The sequence below is a fragment of the Pangasianodon hypophthalmus genome, chromosome 11 (genome assembly GCF_027358585.1).
Source record: "Pangasianodon hypophthalmus isolate fPanHyp1 chromosome 11, fPanHyp1.pri, whole genome shotgun sequence".
Classification (NCBI taxonomy): Eukaryota; Metazoa; Chordata; class Actinopteri; order Siluriformes; family Pangasiidae; genus Pangasianodon; species Pangasianodon hypophthalmus.
Window position 1 is genome coordinate 23,993,359 of NC_069720.1, and position 27,983 is coordinate 24,021,341.

Here is a 27,983-nt window from a genome sequence, read left to right on the forward strand (position 1 = left end):
GACAATAAACGCGAGTAAAATGCTTCAAAATAGCAGCATGAAATTTGATGTACTTGTGGCAATGGTGAGATTGCAGGATTTATTTAGAGAATGCCAGACAAAACAAAAGGGGAAATCCAACTTGTATTCAACAAATGTGCAAGAGGTCAGGAAAGCAGCAAACAGGAATAAAGGGGCAAAACCAGATTTGAAGTTTAAGAATAAACCAGAATCAAGAAAACAGGAATATCATGCACAAAGAATAGTCGGCTTGGAGTCGACACTAGAAAAGCTAGGCTCGAAACCTTGTGCAGAATGTTGAGAGTCCAGTTTATTTAAAGTGTATGTGAGTTTGAAGACAGGTGAGTCACTTTAAAGTCTGGGAATTGTGATCGGATGAATGGATAACGTGTTTGAACATGTGATGTCGTTTGTAGTTCAGTAAGCTGCTGGGAATTTGAGTCCAATGTGGAAGTCTTGTGTTGAAGAGCAGAATTGTGGGAGTTTCTGGTGGATGTGAGAGTACTGTGCTAGAGAGCGCTGATTTTGCTGAAAACTTAGAATGATAATTATTTTAAAACAGGGATGCTGAAAGAGCTGGATGATGGGGCGGAGGCTGGAGCCATCAGTCAGTTCATAAACATTCTCTTGGAAACGATTGACCTGCCGCTGGGTGATTGTAAGCACACCAGCAAATCAACATTTGATTGGCTAAAGAAGAAAAAAATCAAGGTGTTGGAATGACCAGGTTAAAGTCCAAACCTTATCACCATTGAGATGCTGTGTCAGGAGCTTAAAAGAGCTGTGCAGAAACAAATGCCCTCAAACATCAATGAACTGAAGCAATGTTGTAAAGAAGAGTGGGCTAAAATTTCTCCAAAACGTATAAACTCCTACAGAAAATGTTTACTTCATGTTATTGTAGCTAAAGGTGGTTCTACATGTTAATGATTTATAGGGTGTACTTATTTTTCCCACCTGGTTTCTGAATGTTGGTTTACTTTTTGGAAAAAATGACTATATATTGAAATATGTTTTTTTTTTTTTTGTCACCTGAGGTTACATGATGAACCACATAGGACTGAAGGACCACACAATTGTTATTTAGGCCTTGATAAACAAAAACATAGGATACCTCATTTAACTGTAAAATACATTTCACTGAACCCCTACAAACATCAAATACTCAAATTTCATATACTAATTTCAATCGCTAGTTTCCTCACCCTATATTTCCCAAGGCTCACCATATCAACTAATTACCATTGCTTGTTTAAATTGTGAATTGATTATTTCAATAACTTTTTGTCTAAAAATATCCTTATGTAATAGGGAATTGTTCAACATTCAGTATTCTTTACAAAAGGTGTTTTTGTAGGTGCTGCTATCTATGACAATGGTCAATGTAATGATCTTCTGATCTGTAAGGACAGCTGGTTCTAGTTCGACCTGTGTGACCTTAAATCTTAATTCCTCTGATATCAGCCAATAATCAGTGTGAGACTGCAAGTATAGCCGGTCTTGTGTAAGCGCAAGAGCAAGTGGAGAAGCCAGCCATGACTACTCTGCATTGTGTATATGAAGGAAAACTCAGGAGTCTTGGGTGCTGGTACCAACCGCTGATGTCATTTATTAGAGGACACTCTGGATGAATAAACAGAAATGCAGTGAGAAAATTAAACCAAGCCTCATGTCTGCCTGCATTTAGTCTCTCTCACTTCAGCCGTATACCAAACAGAGTGACTGTACTGTACAGTTCTTTATGTGGGTGAATGAATTACTCTAGAAGTGCTTTCAGTTATATAAATCTCAAATTCAGATTATACCTAATTCAGTTAGAAGCTACGTAGTACAATATGGATAGTTTTTCTTCTTTAAGGAAAAAATGAAAAAGAAGAAAAAAAAATACAAAACCATGAATTGCTCTAAAAAGGTTTTTCAATGTATAAAAAAAAATACATTACATACCAAATTAACAGATTTGAATATCGTTACTCATTATTTTCCACTTCATATGAAAAATATACAAATAAACATGCACAAATATGAAAATACGACTTCTTGACCATGGTTTAATCTCATACTTAAATTGGTTTTCTGTTGTCACCAGCTTTTGTAATGCCTTTTTTTCTTTTAGATAAACACCTTCAAATATAAAAACAGATAAACAACATGAAAATTCTTCTCTAATAAGAGCAAATAAGAACAGACCTGGAAGAATAAAACCGAAATGTAGTGAGAAAGTTAGACCAATGCTCGTGTCTGCCTGTGTTTAGTCTCTCTAAAGCGTGCACCCAGAAAAGCAGAGAAAGGATGAGGGAGAGTCAGCCTCACACACAGTACAGGCAGCTGTAGTGTGCCAAAACGTCTCACGCATTAATAGTAATACTGTACATTCACAAATTTACAAAATATAGCTACGAAACATCCAGGTACAAATATCCAGTAGTATTTTGCTTCATATTCAAATTTTTAAAAACTTTTTACATTATATTGAACATTTTTAACAGTTAACTGGAGCTTGAATTTCAGCCACCTCTTTACAGACGTATACCAAACACACTGAAGAGATACGTTTGATGACATAGTCAGGGTGATCACCCCACAAAAAATGCAGAAAATTATAGAAATAGAAAAATAATTGTTTAAACAATTTTCCCCTACTAATAATTAAATTGAAAAGTGGAGATTTTAAGTGAAATGTAATAAGTTAAAATAACTTATAAAACCCGTTACACAAGGAGAAATCACAATTATTCTCTCTCCAAATATCAATAAGCTGAAGACCAGAACTAAATCTATGGATGGTATTATTCATCAGTGAAAAACTATTATTAGTTGGCCATCTATCCAAATTATCATTTAGAGCAATATAAATATCCACCACCACAAATTATCATGGCATTTCTATATTTACTTAACAGATTTAAGACTTTGTCCATCAGCTTATCAAAAAACAATTCACTGGAAATCTACAGTTGTAGCCTTGAATATTTATCTGAATATATTGATTTATATTGTATTTATATCTATATTGTGCCATCAGCAACAAGTAAGTGCCATCTACCGTCCTTGCTCCCAATGTAATATGCTTTCATGCCTGCCTTCCTGGCCTTCCTCCACCTGAGGCCATAGGTCTGCTCTTGCAGCTCAGTCAGCCATCATCAGATCCTTTTTGAAGTGCAGCCTGTTTGCCTTCAAATAGTGACTGTCCATGGACATTGCTAGAGGTGAGCCTTCAGGGCTTAATCCCTGAATGTTTTGTTGTCAGTGCCGAATTTTTTTTCCCCATCTAAGGTTCATTAAAACAATGCACTTTCCTTTACAGCTACTGTCAGTTAAAAGGTTTATACTGCAGCACCTGCAGTATCGGTCAGGCTTCTCCCCTGAGAGTGCCTCCACACTAAGCACGAAGGAAGTAAAGAGAGAGACTGCTGACATGGACATATGTGCTTTCTTCTGAAAGCAGACTAAAAAGGAGGCCGAGGTTGTTGAAGACGAGTCTCCGATTTTACATAGTTCAGGTTTATGAACAGTCCAGGAGCAAGCCAGGTCTGCTACAATTTAGTGAAAAAAACTAAACTTAGATATTGCTCAGAAGAGAGAGAGAGAGAGAGAGAGAGAGAGGCTGAAGCCTTTAAAGATTTCCTGAACATCCTATATATCCAGTATTTACACGCACAGTGGGGACCAAAAGTCTGAGAGCACTAGTGAAAATGCTTCTATTTTGCATTCTTTTCTAATTTAATACAAAAAAATTAATTACAAATGAATTATTGACAACAACTTGAGTGAGAAGTAGAATCTTGAGTGAAAAGAGTTTCTAAGTATTTGGTATGTCCCCTTTTTACTTTAATGACAGGCTGCACTCAGGCTGGCATGGAAATGCAAAAACTTATGATCCATTTTAGATCAAATCCATCGGCGTGCCGTCTAAACACCTTGCAGTAGAAGAGATTAAGCATGAGGAAAATATGACCCTTTGTACAAAGCAGTTAACATGGGCATTATCGCACATTTGTTTACATTTAAATAGGGACCAAGAAATAGTGCGTTAAATATTCAAGATATTAAATATTCAAGATATTAAACATTTATTGTTTGAAATATTTCACTCTTTATTTTCAATATTAATAGAAAAAAAAAATCCCAGATTTTCACTAGCGGGACTTTGGGACCCCACTGTATGTATGTATATATGTATATAATCAATCAGTCAACAAATAAATAAATAAATAAATTTCAAATTAAAATAAACATTTTCAGCATTTTGTTAAGGGGTAGTAGCTGTGGAGTATTGTGTGTTATTAATACAAGTTAACTGTGTTCATCACCACAGCAACATTAATATGAGCTTTTTTAGTTATTGTTTTTCATTTTATCTGACATTATTCTGAGATTATGTTTACTGCTCACAGCAGAGGCCGGTCAATCATTTCCTCTGCCTCGTCCAGGAAATCTTTCGTGGTTTGATTGATAGCTTCAGGCTCTGCCCCATCATCCACCTCTCTCAGTTTTCTAACAGCAAAATCAGAGCTCTCTAGCACAGTACATCAAATTTCATGATGCTATTTTGTAGCATTTTAGTCTTTATTGTCTCCTATTTCATCTAATTTCAGCTACTGTCCCCTACGAAAGTACTGGAAAGGCAAGGACAGTTCTTTCTGCTATATACTGAAGACATTTGTGTTCGCGCTTTCATTTGAGTGGGCGGAGTTAAAGTCAGTTTTGTATGGATTGAGTGAGACAATCATGCTAGAAAAGAAATTTAACTGTAAACTTCTTTTTACCAAGAGATATGCTTGGTTTTGTTTGCACAAACATGAATATTGCCCCAGTGGCTAATTTGAGTGAGACTACATCAGATAGTAGTGGGCCCTTTCCCAAACGTGCTATACGTTTCATGATGATAGCTCAGTGTTAACTTTGTCAAATACCTGCTTAAATCTGACTGGCTCATGGCAGCCATGTTTTTACATTATTTAGGTCATCATCAAAAATCCACTAGCAGATTAACACATAGATGCAGCATACCAAATTTCAGCTTGATGTGACTTATGGTTCCTGAGAAACATCTCACTGTAACTCCACCCCCTATAAATGGCCACAGCCCAAGCTTTGCATATAGCCTTAGAATCTTGTCCTGCATAAGCCTTTCAAGTTTCATGCAAATACATTCAAGCACTTATAAGTTATAGCTGTTTGAGTAAATTAGGCTCTGCCTCAATAGAATTGATTACTGTGTGGTGGCCATATTGTTTACAAATGTCAAAATGTTTCTGAAAATTATTCAGGTTCATATTCTGCTGAGAAGTTTGGCAACAAATTTCTGAAAATAGGCCAAAAATCTTAGGTCTAGTTTGCAAAAGTAGGTTTTGAGTAATATGCTAAATATCATAAATTAGAGTAGGCGGAGGTAAATGGTTGATACATCAGGCAGACTCTCATTGTTAATGAAGGAGTACAAATAGATGAAGATTTATGTAAATTAGCTTTAATGCCTAGAAAATAAATCGAGATAAGACATGAGGAAATACCAAACTATTTTTTAGAGTGGATGTGGTTAAAAAGACCATTTTTAGCTCAGGTTTCCAACAATACCAACACCCATTCCAATAAGTACTAAATACGACCACAATGGTGGACCAGTCCTCTAATTATATTTCTGCTCCCCAAATGAATTTAATAATTAAATGTTTATGTGTCATAATAGAATCTAAATGACAGGAAATAGAAAATTAATCAATAATATCAGTCGGAACATTTAGTATATCTAAAAAAATAAATAAAACTGAGTCAGAAAATGTGATATTGAGGAAGTGGATGTATATTCAGTATATGATGTATTTGCAGATGAGGATAAAAAAAATCTAATACATAATAACACTTTAAGATATCTACAAATGTCTTTCAAATGTTCAGAAAGAACATATTCACTACACTACAGAATTGATGAATCTTTTAAATTCCAAAATAGAAATAAAGAAAACATTAAGGTATCAAAACTATATGGATGGGAAATGGGAAAGAGAACTCACAGTTAAGATATGAGAAGAATATTGGAAAGCATGTGCCCAAGTCAAAGGCAAAGCTGAATGTTGGAGGAAGCATGCTGAGCAACAGGTCAATTTTTTTTGCCCATCTGGGAGACATTTCATTCATTCAATCACCATTGATTCATCTTCAGTATCATGATATACATGTATATCAGTTTCATCATATATGATGAAACCTTGTGGATGAGTGGTGATGCACCTGTTACCTACACTATGTACAACCCAAACATTGTGGACAGAGAGATGGCTCAGATGAGTCTCTCCACAGGCGGAGGTTGCACAATATTCCACATCTCTACACGCGACCCATCCTTCTCCTGTCGGCTTGGGCTGTAGGTGCCATGTGTAGCTCTCCGCTTCAGTACTACTATGAGAGTCACCATTATCATAGCCAGGAAAAACACCACAGATGCCAAGCTCAAAAAAATAGGTGCCATGCTGTCTGCATTCAGCTATAAAAAAAACACAATAAAGTTGTTGAAATTGCCATTCAAAAGAGTAGAAATCAGGTGAAGCATCACATGCTGCATGTACTGATGGGTTCATGTACTAGCTCATGGTTTTTTTAAGAAATGAGAAGCTACACACTGCATCAGTTAGGGTTAAAAGAATTGTTGCCAGCTGCAGTAATGATCCAATCATAGACTCTTAAGTATTTGCTTATTTAAATCCAAACAGCAACTTTTTTTTGATCAGGCAGTGTATGTTGATCCATAAATTATTTTTTCAGTGTCAGTGTCAAAGGATAGGACTGTGTCTAAAGGCCTTTGACACTTATTTTATTAAGATAGAATTATATTCTGTTTAAAATAGAGTTAAATTGTATAATCAGATGTTCCCATTTAATTTGTGAAATAATTTTTTTTTGCTGCAATGGCATAAATACAGTAGATGCACAACAGTGTTTACACAGAATGGTGCAAAAAAAAAAAAACATCCATCTGTGGGCAGTAAAGCCTTGTTGATCAGAGAGGTCAGTGGAGAATGGTCAGACTGGTCCAAGCTAACAATAATTCTATGGTAACTCAAATAACCTCTTTTTAAAACCATGGTGAGCAGAAAAGCATCTCACAATGCACATGTCGAACCTTGACACAGATAGGCTACAACAGCAGAAGACCACATCAGGTTCCACTCCTGCCAGCCAAGAACAGGAATCTGAGGGTACGGTGGGCTCACGGAAACTGGACAGTTAAAGATTGCAAAAAGACCAGGTGACATTTTTATGATATGATATGTGAACCTGTGCCACATTTTTCCCCATTCTGATGTTTGTTGTGAATATTAACTGAAACTCTTGATCTGTATATGCATGAGAGGCTGAAAGGTGGGAAAATCCACCCCAGATGAGATGCAAGTCCATTGCAGGGCTCCATGCACACACATATTCACACCTAGGGGTAATTTAGCATAGACAGTCTGTCTGCATGTTTTTGGACAGCGGAAGGAAACTAGAGAACCCACAGGAAACCATCGCAAACACAGGGAGAACATGTGAAACTCCACATAAACAGTAACACAAGCTCAAGATCAAACCAGGCACCCTGAGATATGAGGCATCAACGCTACTTGCTGCACCACCTTGGCACATCAGAAATACATATCTTTGGGACATTGTAAAATTTGAATCCTGATGATGCCATGGACATCTGTGGCCAAAGGTAGAAAGGGAAGCAAAATTGACCATACTCTTTGGGTCAGAGGGATGGTGCACTCTTTCTCCCCTGTCAATCAGAGAGGCACGAGCCAACCATGGCATCTGTGAGCTCATGTATGCAAAGGGAAAATAGCGCTTTTCTCCGAGTGTGTTACTTACAGTGCCCTGTGATGCAGCATGAGTAGCAGTTTGAAAAGATGTGGTTGGCTAGCTTCATGTGTCACAGAGGAAGCATGTGTTAGCCTTCATTTTCTCTGTAGCTGTTCTGTAAAAGTGGAGAGCTGGATGGTGGGAGGGAATTGGCAGGTGAAGTATGTGACTGCAAATCAGGAGACTGAACAGATCTTACTCTTGCACAATAACGTATGTGTCATGATGGCACCAAAGGGGCGCTGAACTACATTACCCATCAGCCCCAGCATGTCACATGACCATGTCAAATGTCCCACTAATCACTCACACCTGTTCTGTGCTGCCCCTAATAAGCACCCCTATTTAAGTTCTGGTTTCTGTGTGTTTCATTGTCAAGCTTTTGTCATTGTCATGTGAATGTGCTGTCTTGTGTAGCACAGCCTCACTCTCAACCTCATAGTCTGCCTGTTTTTGCATTGTATCCATTGTTTATAGTTCTTGTGACTGCTTTGGTTGTTTGTGTTGCACCTTATACAATAAAATCTGCACTTGCATTCGCTGTCTCTACAACATCGTGACAGAAAGCAGCTCGACCGGATTGAGGCCCTTCTGGACCAACTCTTGGCTGGGCACATCCACACCTCCTCAGTGAATTTTTTGGGGGAGGGGGCTCCTGACTTGGCTGGAGCCGTCTCCCACCCTCCCTACCCCACCTCGGATGTTGCTCTACCTCCTTGCACTACCTTTGCCCTGCTGAGGACATTGCTCTGCCTCCTTGCTCCACTGGGGGCGTTCCCCTGTCCCTGCAGAGGACACCACTACAGATCACAGCCTCACCATGGGTGTCACTCTGTCTCCCTGCTCCGCCTCAGATGTCACTATGCCACCTGGCTCCGCTGAGGATGTTGCTCTGCTAAGGATGTCACTCCGCCTCCTTGCTCCGCTGAGGAAGTCGCTCTTCCCCCTTGCTTCACAGTGTATGTTTCTCCCCCGACTTGCTTCATGGAGGACGTTACTCCCCCGCTTTGGCCTCACGGAGGATGTTGCCCACCTCCCTCCCCAGCTCCGTGGAGAACATCACCCCCACCGCACCCCCGGCTCCGTGTTGGACTTCGCTCCCCCCTGCTGGCTTTGTGGTGGCTGTTGCTCCATTCTCGTGCTCCACCTTGAACGTTGCACCACCCCTTAGCTATGCGGAAGAGATCGTTCCACCTCACCGCCTTGTGGAGGATTGTGCGTTCTTCTGTCTACACTAAGGGTATTGCTCCTGGGAAACTTTGTCAGCCTAAGGGCTCTTCTCATAATAGAGACTTCTCGCATGACTGTCGTGCTTCAGGAGCTGCGCGTTAAGGGGGGCCTCTGTCATGATGGCACCAAAGGGGCGCTGAACTGCGTTACCCATCAGCAGCAGCATGTCACATGACCATGTCATATGTCATTATGCGGATTCAGTTATGGATGGCCAGGACTGGATTTAGATAACATTTTAATAAACAATCTATAAGCATATAATTTTGAATGGCAAATATAATAGTGTGCAGTAATGTAAAATAAAAAATAAAGTGTATTAAAAAAATATTTTGAAATGGTCATGAATAACACAATTGTTAAAAAAAAAAATACTTATCTAATGATAAAGCACACATCACAAAACCACATTTCCAAATGCTGCTAAGAATCTCATACACACACACACAACGAAAGCTTGATTAGTTGTTGTCCAGTCGTGTTGTGAGGTAGGAAAGCAGCTGGAAGAGGTTGTGCCAGAGCAAAATAGCCACATAAGAGTAAAGGTTGCTTACATCAATCTGGCAGTTGTCACCTGTGTAGCTCAGAGCACACACACAGTAGAATTTGTTGACCAGGTTGTAGCAGAAGCCTCCATTCAAGCATGGGTTGGACACACACTCATCTAGATCCTGCTCACACCTGAGTAAAAGAGGCAGGAATTATAATTAATTTGTTGTTACAGATAGTGTTAAAGAAAAATGAAAAATGGTTCAGGCCACACCCACTTCCTCTGGTTTAAATCTAAACAGATACAGATTCCATTACACCCATAGAGTGTATGGTAGAGATTTGCTCACCAGTGTCCAGTAAAGCCTGGTAGGCAGTCACACATCAAGTGTGTCTCAGTGCAGTTACCCCCATTGAAGCATTTATAGTTCCATTTTTCATCCCTACAGATGGACACAGGGAGTAGGGGGTCTCTGAAGCAAAAGAAAAGAGGGAGATGCAACATTATTTGGAGAAGCCCATGAAGGGTCGTCTGCTGTCTTCCACATCTCCATAAGTGGATTAGCTATTAGGAGGAGAACATTAGCATCTGAATAGCATCCTCCAACTGTTAGACAATAAGCTACTATATTTGAGGATAAACATTGGTCTCATATACTGTATAGATCAGTGTACTGTAAGAAAAAGAAAGACCCTGTAGTGACCAATATTCCAAAGACAGCAGCATTGTCGATCATGCTGCAAAAGAATTAAAATCTTCAAAAGGGATCTGGTTTATTTATGTCCATGTGATGCATCAATAACTGCATATGCAAATTAGCAGATAAAAGAAAGAGGAGCAGGCAAATTGTGCATGTCCTTCACAATTATTCATGATATAATTTTCTAAACCCAGCTATTTTAAGAGGCTAAACAAGCAGAAAATGCAACTCTCACTTTCCATAAGACAAAACTTTAGGACTAAAAAATACCTTACAGCAAAAACAAAATTGATGGACTACTAAACATCTTAAGAAAAACAATATGGTAGTGAGACCTGAGATAATAAATGGTTGCAAGCAATGTAAAACATCCTAAAACAGAAACAACATTAAAACTTTCACTGTTTTTAAACATTTATTATAACTACTGACATATTATCACACATACACATGCACAAACATGTAAATTATTAATGAATTTGTATTGATCTTTTAAATCTTTATATTTGGTCTTTGTCCCATTAAAATTCACAAAGGGTAGAATATACAGCAGTTTAATCTCTGTTGTTTAATCTCTGTTAGTTCCACATGTTGCTCAAGGATATTTATTTCATGTTTTATGTGTGTTTTAGGCAAAGTCCACACAGACCTCGTGCCTCTTAATTTAGCTAAGATCAATGGTATGTTTTAAGACAAGGGACCATAATCACCTTGAGCACTGAACGCACACTATAATGAGGCCCCTGTAACGATTACTGGCTTCCTAATAACAAACTGACATACAATCACTGCCATAGTGATAACTGTAGTAGCAGACTATTATGCATGCATTCCTAGGTTCTCAAAGTGGTTCTCAATCCTTCAAACAGTAAGCAATCCTATAAATAATATCAAATAGGACCTTATGTGTTCTGTTCGTGGAAGGTTCACAAGCAAAAAAATACAACCTCTATGGCTCCAATAAATAGTCAACATGTTACTGTACTTTATCTTTACATTAAGTATGCTAAGTTACTTTGAATTGTAGCAGCCATTATTTAATAAAACTGAATGTCAGCTATGATACACATCCAGTGTGCCACCCCAAGATTCCCCCTGGCTTTGTCTGGCCACCCCAACCACCTCAAAATTGGTTTGTTCAGAAAAGTATTGTTAGTCAATGGTAGCTTAAGCTACTGATTGGAAGGTCATGAGTTCAAATCCCAGCATCACCAAGCTGCCACAGCTGGACCTTTGAGAAAGGCCATTGAATCTCCCAACTGCTCAGTTGTGTACTATTTCAGTTATATTACTTGAATGGGAAAAATTAAGTTAAGTTAAGATCACTGTCCAATAATCAAGTTTCTAAAAAGATCATGCAAAATAATGTTTTATTTATTGTGTAGAGACACCACAGACAAATTCCATAATCTCAGCCCCACTGGAGCAGGGTGCTGAGGCAAAATAAGTTATTCTGTTAGAGAGAGCCCTAATTCAAATCTTGCCCAGAGTCCCCAAAAAAGGTTAGATTATGCAATTTTTGGCTGCTTGTTTTTACTCTGTCTTTTATTTACATACAGCATATTGATACAGAAAAGGAATTAAGGCGATAAAAATAACAATTAAATCTATTCTACATCAATCTATATTTAGTATTTACACACTACATTACCACGGACATGTTGGGATTATTTAATGGAAAAGCAAACTGCACAAGTATAAAGCAAGCACACAAATGAGGCTTGTCAGATTGGCATTCTTAATGACAGAATTACTAAAACCTGTTTTATAGAGGAGACATGGTTCTTCTGGCAAAGCAGAACATTTTCACAACACTTTTGTTTTTACTCAAGACTCGAAGTGTGGGTTTAAGATAATATTAAAAATGCAAACCACTCATCAGAAGTAAAAATCAGAAGGCCAGACTGCAATTTGCAAAGAAATACAGGGATGAGCTTCAAAAGGCCTGGAACCAAGATTAACCTCTACCAAAATGATGGAAAGGCCAAAGTATGGAGAACAAAAGGATCTGCTCATGATCCAAAACATATAAGCTCATCGATCAACCATGGTGGAGGTAGTGTCATGGCTTGGGCTCGCATGGCTACTTCTGGAACTGGCTCACTAATCTCTATTGATGATCTAACTCATGATGGTAGCAGAATGAATTCAGAACATTCCGTCTGCCAATTTACAGAGAAATGCATCCAATCTAATTGGGAGAAACTTCGTCATGCAGCAAGCCAATGAGTCAAAACATGCTGCCAACACAACAAAGGACTTCATCAGGGGAAAAAAGTGGAAGGTTTTAGTCTGGCCAAGTCAATCACCAGACCTTAACCCAGTTGAGCAGCATTTCACCTACTGAAGAGGAGACTGAAGGGAGAAACCCGCAAAACAAAAAACAACTAAAAGAAGCTGCGGTACAAGACTGGAAAAGCATCACAAAAGAAGAATGCAACAGTTTGGTGATGTCAGTAGGTTGTCGGCTTGTTGCAGTTATTAAAAAGTAAGGGATGTGCAACCAAATATTAAGTGTCATTTAATTTACTTAATTTAAGACTATCTGTTCCAATACTTTTGCTCACCTAAAAAGGTGCCATGTTCTAAGTTGTTTAACACATCTAGATGTAAATATCAGGAAATTAAATCTGAAATTCTGATCTATTGTCTCATATTCATGTTTTGATCTCAAACCCAAATGCCTTCAGTGTATAGCCCAAAAAAAAAAAAAAAAAAAAAAAAAAAAAAAGTATTGTCCTTGCTGTTCCAATATTTTTGGAGGGGACTGTATGTAGGGGAGAATGGGGAATGTTGTCACACTTTTCACTGTTTCTTATATTTTTTAGGCACAGTATATTACAATGGATTAAATGTCATCCCTAATGAAAGACTGAAGTCTCATGCACAGATATTGCATTCATTAAATCTTACATCTTCATATCTTAAATCAGAAAGAGATATCGACCTTTAATTAGAGGGTGTGTACTTATGCGCACAATTTGGATTTTTCTAGTGTGTTAGCAGAAACATATGTACACATATGTTTAATAAATATACTGAATAATGTCAGATTAATATACTGAATAATATAAATATATAATAATTAATTTACAATAACATTTAATACTACTAACAGAAACCCAGTAGCTGATTACAAAATATTATAATGAGTCAAAAAATGTGCTCATCTCAGATTAGAGAGACAGAGAACAGGAAACTGACCTCAGAACATGAAGTTACACAAAACAGCTATTTAATTTTTAAGTTAGCATCTGAGTCGGAGGTATGAACAGTGTGACAACTTACCCTTCTCTCCCCCTACCAGAATATTTTAGCCAAAAATCTCATTATCTCAACCCAAAGGTTAAGACTTGGCTGAATGTTGATATATACAGTAAAGGATATTGAAATAGTATGGCATTTATGTATAAAACAATGTATAAAAACAATATTAGGACAGTAATGTGTTCCCCATATAATTAAGCACAAAATATCACTTACGGCATGTTTATGAAGGATGCCACCACATCGCCTTTACACCCTCTCAGAAGTGAAACTGTAGATATTTTAATAAACTGCTCTTCCTGTGTGCGGGGCAGCCTCACATCAGTGGCACCATAATATGGCAATACTATTCCACCAATCTCCACCGTGCTCAGACAGCCAATCAGGTTCCAGTCTGCCAGTCTGAAGCTCTGCCCTCCAAGCAAGATGTCCACACCTTCTCGCAAAAAATCCAGGTTACCAGACTCCAACTTGGAAGTCACAGTGTCTTCCACATTGCCTTGCAAAAGCATGATCCACTTGGAAGTGTTGACTTTGGGGGAAACCATGAACAGCTCCACATTATGCCATTTACCATCAGCTACAGGTCTAGTACTATGCATAATTAGTGGGGAGGAAGAGGATAAGCCGGAAGATATGCTAAGCAGTTCCATCACTAACAGACCATTTAGTAGTGACACAGTCACAAAATCTGTGCTGCTATTGGCATGGAGCACAGATGCGTTGCGTTTGCGTGTGCGAATGCTGAAGGAGATGCTGGTGAGATGGCGGGAAATCAGGCCATTGCTGCGGTACCTCAGAATGACATCATTCTGAAAAGTTACACTGGAAATACCTGCATGGCAGAAAGAAAATAAAACAACTTTGTTTACATAATGTTTTAACGAAAAAAAAAAAAAAAACCTAAAAGAGAGAACAGTCACATGAACCTGTGATTAATTGTAAGGATCACTAAACCAATATTAACTGTTTGATTCACTTCATACTTCGTATCAAGGTATGAACCATGCTCTGATCAGAACAAACACAAACCTACACTCACCATCCATTTAATTAGGAACACCTTTACACCTGCAAATGCATGCAATTTTCAAATCAGCCAATCATGTTGCAGCACCACAATGAATAAAATCATGCAGATACAGGTCAAAAGCTTCAGTTAATTTTCACATCAAATTGGGGGAAAAAATGTAGAAAGTGGTCATTTAAACTGGACAGCTGAAGATTGGAAAACACCGCCTGGTCTTCAACTGTCCAGTTTCGGTCAGCCTGTGCCCACTGTAGCCTCAGATCCCTGTTCTTGGCTGATGTGGTCTTCTGCTCTTGTGACCCATCTGCCTCAATGTTCAATGTGTTGTGTGTTCTGAGATGCTTTTCTGCTCACCATGGTAATAAAGAGTTTCTGTTGCCTTTTTGTCAGCTCAAACCAGTCTGGCCATTCTATTCTGAATTCTCTTATCAACACATTTCTGTGTTAACTCTTGAGACTCTTGTGCATTAAAATCCTAGGAGATTACAATGTTAATCCTGTTGATTTTATTGTGGCATGGTATGGTTTAATGTAGTAAATGGATTAATAGTCATAGTTAAACCAAAGCTAAATAATGCTGGCTGAAACTAATTTGCCTCCTAAGAATAATTAAAATATGACAAATGCAATATAAGATGAAATAGTCAGTAAGCATACAAGAGAGACTCAAAGCTACCCATGGAAAACAGAAAAAACTTCTAAAAGTAAAATATCTAAATAACTGGCATAAAGCTGTTAAATCTGTTAAACAAATTACATTAGTAGGTTTTACTCACAATCATAGCCCAGTCCGACTGTGATACACTTTGATGGGTAAGGACATGGTGAGAGCTCACACCACCGAACATCCTTGCAGTATCTTCCTGATGTGCTGGGGGGACAAATGCATGAAAAATTGTCCCTCAGTGAAACACACGTCCCACCATTCCGACAGGGATTTTTCTGGGAATGAGGTAAACAACAAAGAAAAAGTGTCTAGCAGTAGTAGGTCATTACTTACTACTGAGACATTAAAAATTGCATCCAAAATTTTTAAACTATTGCAAAGAGTGATGTCTTAGCCACTGAATGTAAAAAAGTGATATCTTAGCCAAAAGAATGTCAAAAGAATTGAATTTTAAGATTATAAAACTAATATAAGATATTCAAGCCTATGTATATATCTAGACATAAATAAATTTGCCTAAATTCAAAATATTTTCACATGCTACTATGTTGTTTGCAGTGTAGAGAACAGATGAAACACTATATCACTAATGTAGAGCACGATTTGCTTGGTGAAATGGCTAGGAAGTTCGAGACATAACTAGAGTAACAAAAAAGTACTTGTGGTGTATGACTTTCAGACCTACAGCACAGAGTTCATCCCCAACACAGCCTTCCAATACGTTAACCAGGCGTTCTGGGCTGGAGAAGGTCACAGGAACACTAAAAGGAAAAAACTGCAGACGCCAATTATTAAGACGAAGGTCCTGGATGCAGCCTTTAAAGTAGCCACCAAATCGAGCTGAGACGTCTGCATCCTCCATACCGCCCACATAGATTTTGTCCCCAGTGCGAATATAAATCTGGCTGGCTTCCACAGATGCGCACACCGTATCAGATTCCAGCAGGCTTATCTGGCCCTCAGTGATGGAGATGCCAACCAGGTGGAGATAGCCATCATTAACAACATTCTCACAAGCTACAGTCTGGGAACTGTGGATTTGCACTGTGAGTCGCCCCTGTTCCAGCCACACATTCAGGTACTGGCTGGTCCTGTTGGTCACTGCAAGCAGCAGACCTGACTTTCGATGAGTGTGCAAAAACATTGAGAGGGTGAAACTGACCAGATCCAACTCATTGTTCACAGGGAAAACAGCATAGCTCAAAGAGTCCTCCTGACCAAACCTTGCCGGGATATACTCTAAAAAAAATAGGAAACAGAAAAATAATTTGGATATCTATATACATTTGAGAGTTCAAGATAAAATATAATTTATAGAGCCTGGCCTATCAGTTTGGCATGGATTATAATAATGGAGGTGAATATATGGAAGATGCTGTACCCTCAGGCTTTGTTACTTAATTCATACTGCAAACTGCATAAGTAACTGTTCATGACAACTGGGTGCTCGGTACATCCTACTCACCTGCCACCTCAGGGCATTCACTAGATCTCAGCTCATGAGGTAAAAATGGAGCTAGCCATTGTTTGGTTTCTGCACGATGGAAAAAGCTCTTAAATGGCTTAGCCCTCTCGCATGGGCAGTGGTGGCTGAATGGCTAAGGCTCTAGGTTACTGAATGGAAGGTTGGGGGTTCAAGCCCCAGCACTTTTAAGCTGCTGCTGGTGGGTACTTGAGCAAGGCCCCTAACCACCTCTGCTCTAGGGGTGCTGTATCATAGCTGACCCTACACTCTGACCCCAGCTTCCTAGCAAGCTGGGATATGTGAAAACCTGCGTTTCATTGGCTCTATACTCATACTCTGCGTAATGATAATAATTTTGACTCTAATTTGGGTAGAGGATTTAATCAGTTTAATTAAAAGTCTTGCAGAAAATGAATAAACCTTTAAATTATCAAAAATCCTTATGTAATTAGCCATTTAAGCATATCAGATACAGACTGAAACTCAAAAGTCTGCTTTAGGACCTTAAAACACTGCTGTTTATTATTATTACATTGCACTGTAGGCGCCACCATGTTGAAATGGGGTCACAGAATTTAAACTCAGAGGTCAGAACCTTTGAGAAGCTCAACCTGATGTCAGACTTAATTTTGAAAATTATGATTTGGACAGCCATTCAAATGGATTCAGAAACACCCCAGTTCCCACTTGATCATGAATGCAGCATAACAAGGGCATTTTAAAGCAGCAGAACATATTTTGGGGGGATTTTGGAAATCTCATTAGTAGAAATACCAAATAAAAGGGTAATCTGTCTGGTTCGCATTACGATAGCTAACTAGCTAATTACCAATCCACTAAATTATTTCACCAGTTCAACAAGATTAAAAGCCAATTCCAACTCACTCTTGGATCCCTTTAAATCCTGGCAGTAGCTCACTACTTAACTTAATTTTAACATGGGTCCTGTCATTTCCTTCTTGCCAGCTCTTTTAAGTTAATAAACATAACGTAAGTTTTGGGCTATCCTCCAAGTTGTTTGCACCGTGCTGCAATATTAGCCAGTCCTTCATAAATATCTGAAATATCTGCGGCAAATCACACCTGTCTGACTTTAGAGTGCTATTTTGGACTAATATTTTTGCTAGCTAGATGCCAGCTTGCTTGCTACTGGTGTGAGTTCATCTGTTTGTCTTTCAAGCCAAGTTTCCAGAATGAAATTCAGTTTTGCAGCATGAAACACTAGGGAAAAGATTTTTTTCTTCACTGATTAAATAATCTACTTACTGAAGTACATACCGCAGCTTTAAACCTACCTAAATTAAACAACTGCCTAATTAGCTAATAAAATATATTTGTTATTTTTATATTATTTATACTGTTTACAAAAGTAATACAAAGAAGCCAAGAAGTATTACACAAGCCCCCCATACACACATACACAAATCAAACACTTAAAAAGATGAGAGATGATGATGGCATTCATTAAGTGCAGATTAAAAGTGCTTTGTGACAGAAGCACATTTACATAGATAGCAGCAGAAAATTTCAAACTGCATAGCTATAAAACTTCAAATTCATAAATTACCCTCAGTGCAATCATGACCCTCATACGGCCGCTGACATTTGCACTGGTAGCTCTGCCCCAGTGTGACACATGTAGCTTGATTTTTACATGGATTGTCTAAGCAACGATCGCATCCGAGTGTGATGTTCACAACGATAGCATTTAGCCACTCCTCTGGTATAATCAGCTGTGAGTCCACAAAAAGGTCCCGCATACAGCCAATAAATGAGCCAGAATTTTCTCCCTCTGCATGGCTTCCAATCACAATGGTGTGTACTGAAGACTCCCATGTAATAGAGTCTATCTTCAGCTGAGCCTCTGCACCACAGTTCTCTCCCTGGCACTGCTTGTGGAGCAGCAGGAGCAGCCTGCCCTTGGCCAGTGCCACCTCCACTGTGTGCCAGTCTCCATCAGCCACTTCTTTAGGCAGTTCCAGTACCCAGCTGGCACCATCCACACTTGCTTCTTTTCCTAAGTTTAAGCTTGCCTGCAAATGACCCTCCAGCAGCTCCAGAATGATGCTAGCTTCTTTGCTTCTTCTCCGGAACAGTACAGTGTTTTTCAACTCAGTACGGAAGCTCAGGGTAACGTTCCATAAAGCCTCGGCATCCACAAGCACCGATTGAAAGCTCAGGTGGTTGCCAGCGGACTTGAATGAGAAAACTGTACTCATTGAGCACTGAACACCAGTGTAGCCAGGTGAGCAGATGCAGATATAGCTGTTTATAGAGTCACGGCATGACCCTCCATTGTGACATGGAACAGAAGCACAATCATCAATGTCTTCTTCACACAATGCACCTGAAAAACAATCAATTACAAAGTTAAAGTCTTTAAGAAAGTTACATTTGTTTCATAGGTTTTTCATGCAAGAATAATTACCCATGACATCAATAATTACAGACTGAACTGAAACTGACATATTTTATTAGGAACATCTGTAACACATTTCAGAAACTCAAAACAGTCTCTAGAGTTTACCCTGAATTAGGCATGTCCACCTTCAAACTCCTGCTCACTGGAAGCTTTTTCTTCTTCATTAAAATCATTTACAAAAATAATAAGTTTAATAAGCAAAAAGCAATGCAGTGCACAATATCATTTAAACTCTTTAAATAAATACACAATCAAAACCTATCTATGGTTCTTCATAACAAAGCAAACTCTGTCAAGAGTAATGTAAATCTCTCTAAATCATGATTATCATAATAAAGTCACCAGAATTCATGTTTTATTCTGTGTGCTTATGGGATTTCCATGGATATAATCTACCTATCATTATATATTGAGTATAGAGTGACAACTGTATTGTATCGCCACTGTACTGTATCACTATCAGACACAGCATCTGATTGGATTTTGCTGGTAATATTGGTCCTAACCTTACCTGTGAGTCCAGGTGGACACCTGCATACATAACCAGCAGCATGTCTGGGGTCATAATATTCAGGCAGCAAGGTTTCAAATCCATAATGTGCTTTCCAGGAGCGCTCAATACATGTGGCTCCGTTGACACAGGGACTGCTTCTACATTCATTCACATCCAGCTCACAGTGTTTCCCCTCAAATCCTGGGACAGGTGACAGATAAGACAGTCTGTTATGGTAAATGAGAAAATTACAGTAATTTTCTGTTACAGTAATTTATATGAAATTGGTTGTCAACTCTAGTCCTTTTCTTCTCATCTTCCTTACAGGAAAGCTAAATAAAATGACACAATACTGTGCTATGACACATATGACATAACTCATTAAAATGCTACTCAATGCTTAATGCTAATTTTGATCATTTTGATTTCAATCAATAGGGCTCTGCTTGCAACTTCACCAGCATTATCAATATGGCATCAGACTCAGAAGGGTTTCTGAAAAATGTAGGGAATGTAGGAAAGTAATAGTAGTTCAGCAGTGCAATTCGATGGATTATCACACACACACACACACACACACACACACACACACACGGAGAGAGAGAGAGAGAGCTATAAGGCCAATTACACTGTGAAGCATGAGAAGGTCACAGTGACGAATTGGCACAATCATGACAATCATGGTAGTTTTTTTTCTACATTGATAAACTTCACTGGATTCTAAACTGAAATGATTGGATGCTAAAGCCCATGTGATTGATACACAGTGTATAGTCACTGAGTGTATGAAATAAGACAAGACCTTTCTGATTTGTAATGAGTACTTTGAAGGTCTAAATAAAAATGTACAGAGTAAAAAGTATTTTTTTTCCTTGGAAATATAAGTATATATAAGTAAGAGTGATAATAAGGAAATATAAATAAGAGTACAAGTGTACAAGTACAAGTGTTAAATCTCAAGTACTCTGTTAAAACACAAAAAAGGCAAAGTAATACTTAAGTATAGTAATGAAGTAAACTACTAAAGTGTTGTCCAGCACTGGTAGAATGTATTATTGAGTGTAAGCAAAGCAAATACTGTAGAACCAGAACAAGCAGGATAAGTTTGAATATACACATGTATTTTTGTAAAAGCAAAAGAAATTTGTGGCCGAGAAGAAGCACTCTTGTTCACTACTCTGCTCATAACTTTTGACATAGATAGATGTGCTTTTGCATTCTGTTGCCTCAGCTACCTGGCAAACATTTGCAGGTGTAGTTGTTTCCCTCTTCATGGCACAGGGCATGGTTGAAGCAGGGCTGAGACCAGCACGGGGGATGAGGGACCTCACAGTGCAAGTCAGAGAAGCCATTCTGGGAGCAGTCACAGCTGTAGCTGTAAGTTTTCAAAGGAAACTCACACATGAGTTTTCCATTTCGACACATGAACAGGAAATGTCTTCAAACTCAGAGTTCTGTCTAATTGTGAAATAATCTGTCTTTCTGTCTTTCACATATTCAAATGAGCTAGTATAAATAATACAACCTAGGGCTGCAACAACTAATCAACAAAATTGATCAAATTTGATAATAAAAAGTGTTGGCAAAGAAGTTCGTTATTGGTTAGTTGGACTAGCTTATGAGGAACACTGTAGCATCATTTAGATTGAAAATGCATTTGAAGCAAATGGTGGAACACGTTCCAGCAGAGAAAACAGTACAAACTCCTGTAAAGTATGGAAATATTTTATATTACACTGCACCGCTGGCCTCATTCCATAACCTTGTTTTCATGCGAGTAATATTTCTATTTGTAATCATTCATTCTCAATGTCCCTGGTTAAATCATGCTTATTAATTGCCGTCTACTGAGTTGTCCTAGCTTATCCCGTTTTCTAGCTGTATTGCACATTTATGGTTATAGTTATGTATCACACCTCCTCTATCAGAAAACAGTATCTAATACTACTTTGGCCAAAAAGCCTTGAATGAGTAGTTTGAAGTTTTGAGAGGAACATTTTCTCACTTCAAAACACAACTCACCTCATTAAGCATGTGCATTATGCAGTTTTGGGTAGTAACATAGCGTTTCTTAGCGTATACAAATATATTTTTAATAAATGTTGTGTGTCAAGTCACCAAGACTTGCTTTCAGTTCACATCAAAGTTGATCTAAAAAAAATCGATTCACTGATTCTAGACATTGAAAACTAACAGTCAACTCCAAAGCTTTGGAGTCGATCCCACATACCAGAAAAATAATTCGCCTTGCTCACACACACACACACACACACACACACACACACACACAAACACACACACTGCAAGCCAAATTAACTTAGCATTGGTGTGTTTTAATTAGTGAGACAGTATTTAGTAATACATATTTTCACAAAAAAAGTGTGTGGAACCAGTAAAAATAGACACCTTACTTTAGTTTGGGCGTCTAATTTGGTTGGCATAAGTCCTTAATAATATTCTCATGCTGTGACAGATTATTGTGACAGAAACATCAGTAATGTAGTATTGTAGTTAGTGACCTGTAATTTAATTCTGTAGTAGTTGACTGAAATGATGCAAAAAAAAAATTACATTTTTATATTTTATTTTTGGTATTTAATATATTTTTAAAACAATCCAGTCAATTAATCAAAAAAAAAAAAAAAGAATCAATAGATTAATTGATTATTAAAATAATCATGAGTTGCAGCCCTATTACAAACCTGTTGGACGTATTCAGTCCATCACTGCATGAAGCCCCATTCTGGCATGGCTGGCTTCTACAATCATCAACATCAATTTCACAGCGGTGCCCCTTGAACCCAGCAGGACAGGTGCATGAGTAGCTATTGATGTGGTCATGACACTGTCCACCATGAAGGCAAGGCTGGGATTGACACACGGAGATCTGGACCTCACAGCTGGCACCTGCAACATCAGAGAAACCTAGAGAAAGCCTACAGCCTTTTTGTGATCTTTTTGTGAACCTGCCATCTGAATTAGCTCCAGACACAAAACAGGAAAGCAGGAGTATTTTGTGATTTCAGAAATAGTTTTACAAAATCTAGTATAGTCTCATATATACATTTAGTAAGCCTACCTCTTAATGGAGAATAACTTTATGGCTGTTTCTGTACTGTAAGTGCTAATAAGCTAAATAAGACCGCTTCAAGGAGATAGACAGATCTTTAAAGTGCTCACTGTGTTGTTCCTTATTGTTCAAATTAGGGAGAGACTGAAACAAGCTAGACTACATGACATGATCCCATATTGGTCACTAGATGGTGTCATGAGCAAATACTTTTCAGTAACAATGGTGAAGTCACTGATACTTAGACCTACTGATTATAGATTCATAAAAATGATCTTATATAATTACAGAGATGGCTAGTCTTCAAAATAGATGGAAAGCTAAAATCTAATATCTATCAATAGCTCAGTAGTAAAACTACTAGGGTTGAGCAATGCATTATATCATGAATGATGTGAGGCACACGCATATGCACACACACACATACGCAAATACACACACAATTTTAAGTTTTACGTGTTAGTGTACATTTTTTATATAAATCTAAATGTTGAATGTAAATATTAAAGGTAAATATCAAATATAAATCTGAATGATAGATGTAAATATCATATATAAATCTGAATGTTAAATACAAATGTAAATGATAAATGTAAAAGTTAAATGCATCATTCATATGGAGTGCCTGTCACTGGGAAAGCACAGCACTGGTAGGGTTGCCAGTGTCACTATTTTAAAGCCAATTTGTTCTGCTTTTGGAGCACGTTGGTGGTGTAAAAAGCAAGCTCAAGGGTGGCATTTTTTTTTTTTTTTTTGGGTCGCGGTTCAGGACATTCGTTTGTGTCATCAATACAACTGGTAGTAGTAACGTAGTAGTAAAGTCCTGAAGTTTGTTTCCATTTTGAAATTACAGAAGTAGAGAAGTATACAGCAGATTAATGGTAGCTAAGTTTCCATACCTGACTAGCTAGCACTACACACGCAAATTACTTTTACATTTACCTACTTCTGAATTTTCGTAATTTCAGAGCAGAGACTAATTTGAGAATTTACTGGTTGTAGGAATGGCATTGTTGTCCCAAATGAGCATCCTGAATCAATATTTGCACTACATCTTAAAAAAGAAATGGTTCTGTACATTGTTGATAAGCCTATACTGTCGATGCTGATTATACTATACTATATGTTTGCAGAAATTGATTTGATTTCATTCTGATTTTTTGCTTTGAAACAAGATCTTGGCAGTCATGGACTGTGTAAAACCAGCCAAAAAAAAAAAAAAGACCCACAGACTTAGATTAAGATTTATATATAAATTTTACAATAAAACTTCACATTTATTTTACATTAATCTAAATGTATCAGAATGGCCTTAAATTAAAAAAAAAAAAAGAAAGAAAAAAAAAATGACTATTAAACTCTCAGCGAAGTGTGTGTATGTCCCATCACCTGTGTACCCTGGCCTGCAGAGGCATTCATAATATCCAATTTGGTCCACGCAAGTAGCTCCATTCGTGCAGGGCTGTGATGTGCACTCATTCACCTTAATCTCACAGCGATTGCCCTGGAAGCCTGGCACACAGAAGCAAGTAGGCCCATTTGGCCTGTTACGGCATATGGCCTGGTTACGGCACGGGTTGGGCACACACTGGTCTACCTCTCGCTGACACAGCGTGCCAGTGTAGCCTGGCTGACAGATGCAGATGTAGCCTGGGCTCTTTTGTGGCACTGCAAGACAACGGGCACTCTGGCGGCACATTCTCTGGGCACAAAGCTGAGCGCTGGAATGGCAGTTATGTCTAGATGTGCCGTGCCCACAGTGGCAAGCTAATTCCCCAGGGCGGGCACCCGTAGGCTGACATGTGATGTTGCCCTGACACATAGGAAGGTGGCACAGCGTGTTGGAGGAGGTGCACTTAAGGCTGGACAGCACTCTGCTCCATGAGTGGCACTGGCACAGAAAGCTGGAGGGGTCGTCTTCACACTCTGCACCATTTTGGCAGGGTTTGGACAGACAGAGAGACAAGGCCTTCAGTGGTGCTACACCTAAAAAAAATTAAGATACATATACAGATGGAATGTAATATCTCTGCATGCCATAAACCTAAGTTATTCACACTGTTCTATAATCAGTCAATACTCCTTACTTAATTTCATAACTTTTATAAAGTACTTTTCCTTAATTTCCTCATTAATTGAACATATTTACAGGGTTAAGACTAACTAGAAGGCTGAAGGATATGGAATCTTATTGCTCATAAATTTTGAAAGCTGAGCTTTGATAAGAGCTCAGCAGGTTCTTCATGACTGTCTCTGGGTTTCCCAGAACATTGAGCTACTCATGTGTTAGTAAATTTATTTTAAGCTTAGGTAAGACCCAGTTTGCCAGCATTTTTCTGCATAAGTCTGTTGCCGAGGCTGTTGACCAAACCTAAAATTTTCCTAACTCACCATTTTCAAAGTTATTATATTTACCGGAGAGTTCTTATACTTATTAGCCTGTGATCACTTGAATTGAATAGATTTAATCCATACCTCAATACTACATGGACCTAACATGTTCTCTCGGTCAGGAAAAGTTCAGGAATAGAAAGCTCAATGGCTCTAATAAATAGACAAAATATTATTGTGCACATTTGAAAAATGTTTATGAAATAAATAGCTGATGGTACATAGAATTTATTTTACAGATAAAGGGGTCCCTGAAAAAGTTTGAGAAGCTCTGTCCTCAACCATTTCCCAATACACTGAAGTTATTAACTTTGAACTACTTAAGTGTTACAATACCTTTTTAAGGAAAACACTGCTGTATACTTTAAAAGAATGATCTAAATGTATATACAGTACACACTGTCTTTCTTATAGCTCACATCCTAGCTCTTTTGTCCTTTTTTATATACCTTAGTCCATAAAATATTAATACATTTTATAGTTGATATAGTAACTCAAATAATCACTGTTTACAACTGTGATGAGCAAAAAGCATGTCAGCATGCACAGAACATTAACGTTGAAGAAGATGGGTTTCAACGGGAATCTGAGGCTATCATGGGCACAGCCTCACCCAAACTAGACATTAGAAAATTAGAAAAAAAAATCACCTAGTCTTTTTCCAGTCTTCAGGTGTCCAGTTTGGCTGAGCGTGTTCCTATGATAGCCTCAGATTCTTTTCCTTGGCTGCCAGGAGTGGAACCTGATGTGGTCTTCTGAGATGCTTTTCTGCTCACCACAGTTGTAAACAGTGCTTATTTAAGTTACTATAGACTTCCTGTCAGCTCAGACCAGTCTGGTCATTCTCCTCTGATCTCTCTCATCAACAAGATGTCTCAGCCTGCAGACCCTCTGATCACAGGTTTTTTTTTTTTTTTCACCATTCTGTGTAAACTCTAGAGACAGTTGTTTGTGAAAATCCCTGGAGATCAGCATTTTCTGAAATACTCAAACCAGCCCTTCTAGTACCAATATCCATGCCACGGTGAAAGTCACACAGATCATATTTTTCCCCATTCTTATGTTTGATGTGAACATTAACTGAAGCTCTTGACCTGTATCTGCATGATTTTACGCATTGCGCTGCTGCCACATGATTGGCCGATTGGATAACTGGATGAATGTGGAGGTGTACAGGTGTTCCTAATAAAGTGGATGTGACTGCGTGTGCATGTGTGTATACACATATATATTTCACGGAGTCATCATTATGAATGACTGGCATGTAGAATAGTTAACACTATTTAACTAAGAGGATACCAGCTTTTATACTGGTGTCGCCATACACTGTAAGCTTTTTACTCCCCCATGTAGTGTCTGAATCACACCAGAGACAGAATAATCTCCACCTTTATTTAACACCATCAGTGTTTGGATAGTCAGCAGCCACAATGCTGTTCTTGATCACACTTTTATAGAAATTAAACTGCTCCTTTCATTTTCAGCTAGGATATTTGCAAACTTGATATTTGCAAAGCATGTAACAAAGAATCAGACAGCATCAGCATGTTTCCATGGCGACCTATTCCACGCTTCAAGTGGGTTGCTATGGTGATAGATAGCATCCTTAGGTCATTGTTTAGGAGGCATGTATTAGTCGTGTTAGACTAGCTCTCACAGTTTATGACAGGTTAAGCAGGGATTTTTGACACAGAAATGGACATTTGTTCATAAGAATAAAGTGTTATCTTCCAGCATCTAACAAATGCAGTGAAAAATAACTGTCCATTAGTACTGTTTCAACCAAATGAAAGATTAGGAGCAGTATGGAAAGGTGTACAGTAACCACACAGATAACCTTCACCTCACCCAGGAACGTTTATATGCGTCTGTCAGTGCGTAATACACACTGGACCCACATTTCAGCAGTACTTTGTGCAGTGTTTGTGATTTGACATCCTTTGGAAAGCGGCTACAGACATGATGTCACATTTACCATCAACACAGAGAGCATAAAAGTCCACTCAGATATGATAGAACTGTGATCTGTGTCTGTATCAGACTCGCTCTGATTTTCTCAGTCTGTAAAACCGGGTATTTTAGATATGCGCTTCATTCTGATCAGAGAGAAACTGCAGACCTGGGGCATTATAGACCATACAGAAACTATCTGCCATTTCAGCTGATGGATCACAAGCTGAAATATTGCAAAGAAATATAATAATGTTAAAAATAAAAAGAACTTACTTTCTGTCCACTGCGCAAGAAAGAAGATGCAGACGAAGTAAAATGCCGAGTCCATGCTGAGAAACCATTGTGATGTGCATGGTTAAGTGTGTGTGTGCGTGTGTGAGTGTGTGTGCGTGCATGTGTGTGTGTTGTGTTATGTGTGTGTGCGTGTATGTGTGTGTGTCTGTGTGCGTGCGTGCATGTGTGCGTGCGTGTGTGTGTTGTGTTATGTGCGTGTGTGCGTGCGTGTGTGTGTTGTGTTATGTGTGTGTGTGTGTGTGCGTGCATATGTGTTTTGTCTGTGTGTGCATGTGTGTGTGTGTGTGTGTGTGTGTGTTTGTGTGTGTTGTGTGTGTGCGTGTGTGTGTTATGTGTGTTTGTGTGTGTGTGCGTGCGCGCGCGACCGGGTAATTTTGGAGCTTGATATAAAAGAACGCTAGAATAACTAATAATAGTGAAGAATAACTAATAATAGTGAAGAATACAACCCAAGAAATTTGTCCGGAAAATAACTTCCATACTTATTAGTCGTTTATTTCTTTCTGGCCTTTAAACACACAGTGCAGTGTTACATGCTACACAGCCCTACACACACACACACACACACAGACACACACACTATGGCTCGACACCACAATTTTGTCTTCGGTACGATACTAGGATCTAATAGCTCGGTATCGATACTAAATCGATTCCACAGGTGGCAAA

At 38.5% G+C, this 27,983-nt stretch overlaps 1 protein-coding gene across 1 annotated transcript; it reads right to left on the reverse strand.

Annotated features, from left to right (window-relative positions):
- Positions 1-4: 4 nt before the first annotated feature.
- On the reverse strand, positions 5-27,983 carry crb1 (crumbs cell polarity complex component 1). The gene is made up of 12 exons (XM_034308482.2): positions 27,294-27,983; positions 24,066-24,662; positions 22,309-22,513; positions 20,842-20,981; positions 19,625-19,807; positions 18,259-19,038; positions 15,912-16,465; positions 15,336-15,501; positions 13,746-14,364; positions 9,912-10,034; positions 9,627-9,753; positions 5-6,487 (listed from the first exon to the last, which is right to left on the reverse strand). The coding sequence occupies exons 1-12, from the start codon at positions 27,346-27,348 to the stop codon at positions 6,284-6,286; spliced, it is 3,753 nt and encodes a 1,250-aa protein (XP_034164373.2). The 5' UTR covers positions 27,349-27,983; the 3' UTR covers positions 5-6,283.

Coding starts and splice junctions, on each gene's coding strand:
- crb1 (XM_034308482.2), bottom strand. CDS start 27,348: ATGGACTCGGCATTTTACTTCGTCTGCATCTTCTTTCTTGCGCAGTGG. Junction 24,663..27,293: donor TCTTGCGCAGTGGACAGAAA/GTAAGTTCTTTT, acceptor AATTTTTTTTAG/GTGTAGCACCACTGAAGGCC. Junction 14,365..15,335: donor AGTCGGACTGGGCTATGATT/GTGAGTAAAACC, acceptor TCTGCCATGCAG/GTATTTCCAGTGTAACTTTT.